At 36.6% G+C, this 2456-nt stretch overlaps 1 protein-coding gene across 1 annotated transcript in view; it reads left to right on the forward strand.

The window, feature by feature from the left end:
- RIF1 (replication timing regulatory factor 1) overlaps positions 1–2456 on the forward strand; it is an 80501-nt gene that overhangs the window by 43072 nt on the left and 34973 nt on the right. Inside the window, exon 9 of the mRNA XM_015559802.1 lies at positions 1089–1240. Within this exon, the coding sequence (XP_015415288.1) occupies positions 1089–1240 (152 nt within the window). The remainder of the gene's footprint in view (positions 1–1088; positions 1241–2456) is intronic.

Below are 2456 nucleotides of genomic sequence, written 5' to 3' on the forward strand. Positions count from 1 at the left end.
CCCCCCCTCAGCCGCCAGCCCGCATGTACTCCGCACCTTAGTATCTCACTTCCGCACTGCTCCTCCTCTGAGCCTCAGTGTTTTTCTCTTTCCTCCTAGTTGTAGAATTTCCACTCAGCCAGCTTTCCTGTGGTTCTGGATGATGTCCGTTTCGTCTTTTAGTTGTATTTTTGAAGTGGTTGTTCAAGGCAGCAAACTCCGGTGTTTGCCTATGCCGCCATCTTGGTTTCTCCAAAATGTAATTATTATTAATGTAGATGTAGGTTTCCAAAATCTAATGGCAACAACGGTTATAATGCTTGATAAGATAAATTACTAGCAAAATTTAAAAATAACCATTTTTGACAGAATGTAAAAAATGCCTCTATTTTTTAAAATAGCTTTTTATTGGTTTTAGAGGGAGAGGAGAGAGAGATAGAAACATCAGTGATGGGAGATAGTCATCAGTTGTCTGCCTCCTGCATACCCGCTACTGGGAATTGAGCCCCAAACCCTGGCATGTGCCTTGACCGAGAATTGAACTGTGATCTGGTTCATGGGTCGATGTTCAACCACTGAGCCACACCAGTCAGGCAGCAGTAAGCCTCTATTTTTTACCTGAAAAGTGGAGATGACAAGAATACAACGCAGCTTGGACAATTTCTCAATGTTTTGGAATATCGGGCTAGATAGTTCGTTGTGGAGGACTGCTCTGTATTGTAGGAAGTTTAGCTGCATTTCTGAATGCACCTCAGTAGATGCCAGTAGTGTTCTCCATACCCTTGCTTCTCAAGTTGTAACAACCAAAAATATTTTAGACATTGACAAAGGTCGCTTTATTGCAAAATCACCCCTGGCCCTCAGTATTTAATAAATAATACTTACTCCTTTTTTATTGTTGCTTTCCTAACTATTGTGGTCTGGGTGTACTCGAGTTTGTCAGGGGAAAATTTTGGGTGAAACAGGAACACCTGTTGATGAAAAGTTTTTTTATAGAGTTTATTCTCTTGATAAAAAAAGGACTATTGCATATCCATTCTTTAAATGTAATCTTTTACTCTTTACTTTTAAATGTTTTTACCTGGGTGCTTATTTCATTTTCTTTTAAGAAATACTATGTAGTGCGAAAAGACTAAAGTTGTTAATGCAGCCTTTGAGTTCCATCCATGTGAGAACAGAAGCTCTAGCTCTAACAAAACTAGAAGTCTGGTGGTATTTACTAATGAGACTTGGACCTCATCTTCCTGCTAATTTTGAACAGGTAATGTTACAAGTGTTGATTATAATATTTTGTGTTTTCTTTCTTTAATCTTTCAGTGTTACTTTTGCTGTTTTAGCTGACCACAATATATAGATCTTTTTTCTTGACAGACTTGTTCATTTCCCTTAAAGGATAAGCCCTTTTAATTAGTAAACACTCTAATATCTATTTTTTAGAGACAGAGGATTTTTAAAAAGGAATTTCAGAGGACTTAGAATATAAATGAGAGTAGATTCAATATTACTAAAATAGAAATCAAATGCTATACTGAGTAGATAACAAAATGGGATTCTTATTTTTGTTTCTCTTTTCAAGGCTACATAATGATAACCAATCATTTAAATCCCATCATTGGTTTACAGCAGTGATGGCGAACCTATGACATGCGTGTCAGAGGTGACACGCGAACTCATTTTTTTGGTTGATTTTTCTTTGTTAAATGGCATTCAAATATATATAAAATAAATATAAAAAATATAAGCCTTTGTTTTACTATGGTTGCAAATATCAAAAAATTTCTATATGTGACACGGTACCAGAGTTAAGTTAGGGTTTTTCAGAGTGCTGACGCCGAGTTCAAAAGGTTCGCCATCCACTGGTTTACAGTATTGTTGAAATGATTTTACAGATTTCTTTAGCTATTGATATCCTCTGGGCATTTAAACCCATGCTTAGTCTTATCTATACCTCTTTGTTTTTGCAGTTAATCCCATCCTTGGTTTCTGAATTTTTTAATTGATTTGAGAGAGAGAGAGAGAGAGAGAGAGAGAGAGAGACAAACATTGATTTGTTGTTCCACTTATTTTATGCATTCATTGGTTGATTCGTATATGTGCCCTGACTGGGGATAGGACCCACAACCTTTGTTGTGTGGGGACGATGCTCTAACCAACTGGCCTGATCTGGCCTGAAATTTTTTTTTAGTTAAGTTTAAAACAGGACAGGCGCGATAGCTTTTATCTTTTTTATTGCTTATCTTGGATTTTCAGTATATTTTAATTTTGGATCTTAAGTCCTTGTCTTCTAGTCTGTGTAAATCCTATCTAATAAAAGACAAAAATGGTAATTGGCGTACGACCAATACCCTTTTCATTGGCTAATCAGGGCTATATGCAAATTAACTGCCAACTAGGATTGGCAGTTAACTGCCAACTAAGATTGACAGTTAACTGCCAACAAGATGGTGGTTAATTTGCATATGTAGGCACAATGCAGG

Source organism: Myotis davidii, unplaced genomic scaffold, assembly GCF_000327345.1.
Source record: "Myotis davidii unplaced genomic scaffold, ASM32734v1 scaffold753, whole genome shotgun sequence".
NCBI classification, from domain to species: Eukaryota; Metazoa; Chordata; class Mammalia; order Chiroptera; family Vespertilionidae; genus Myotis; species Myotis davidii.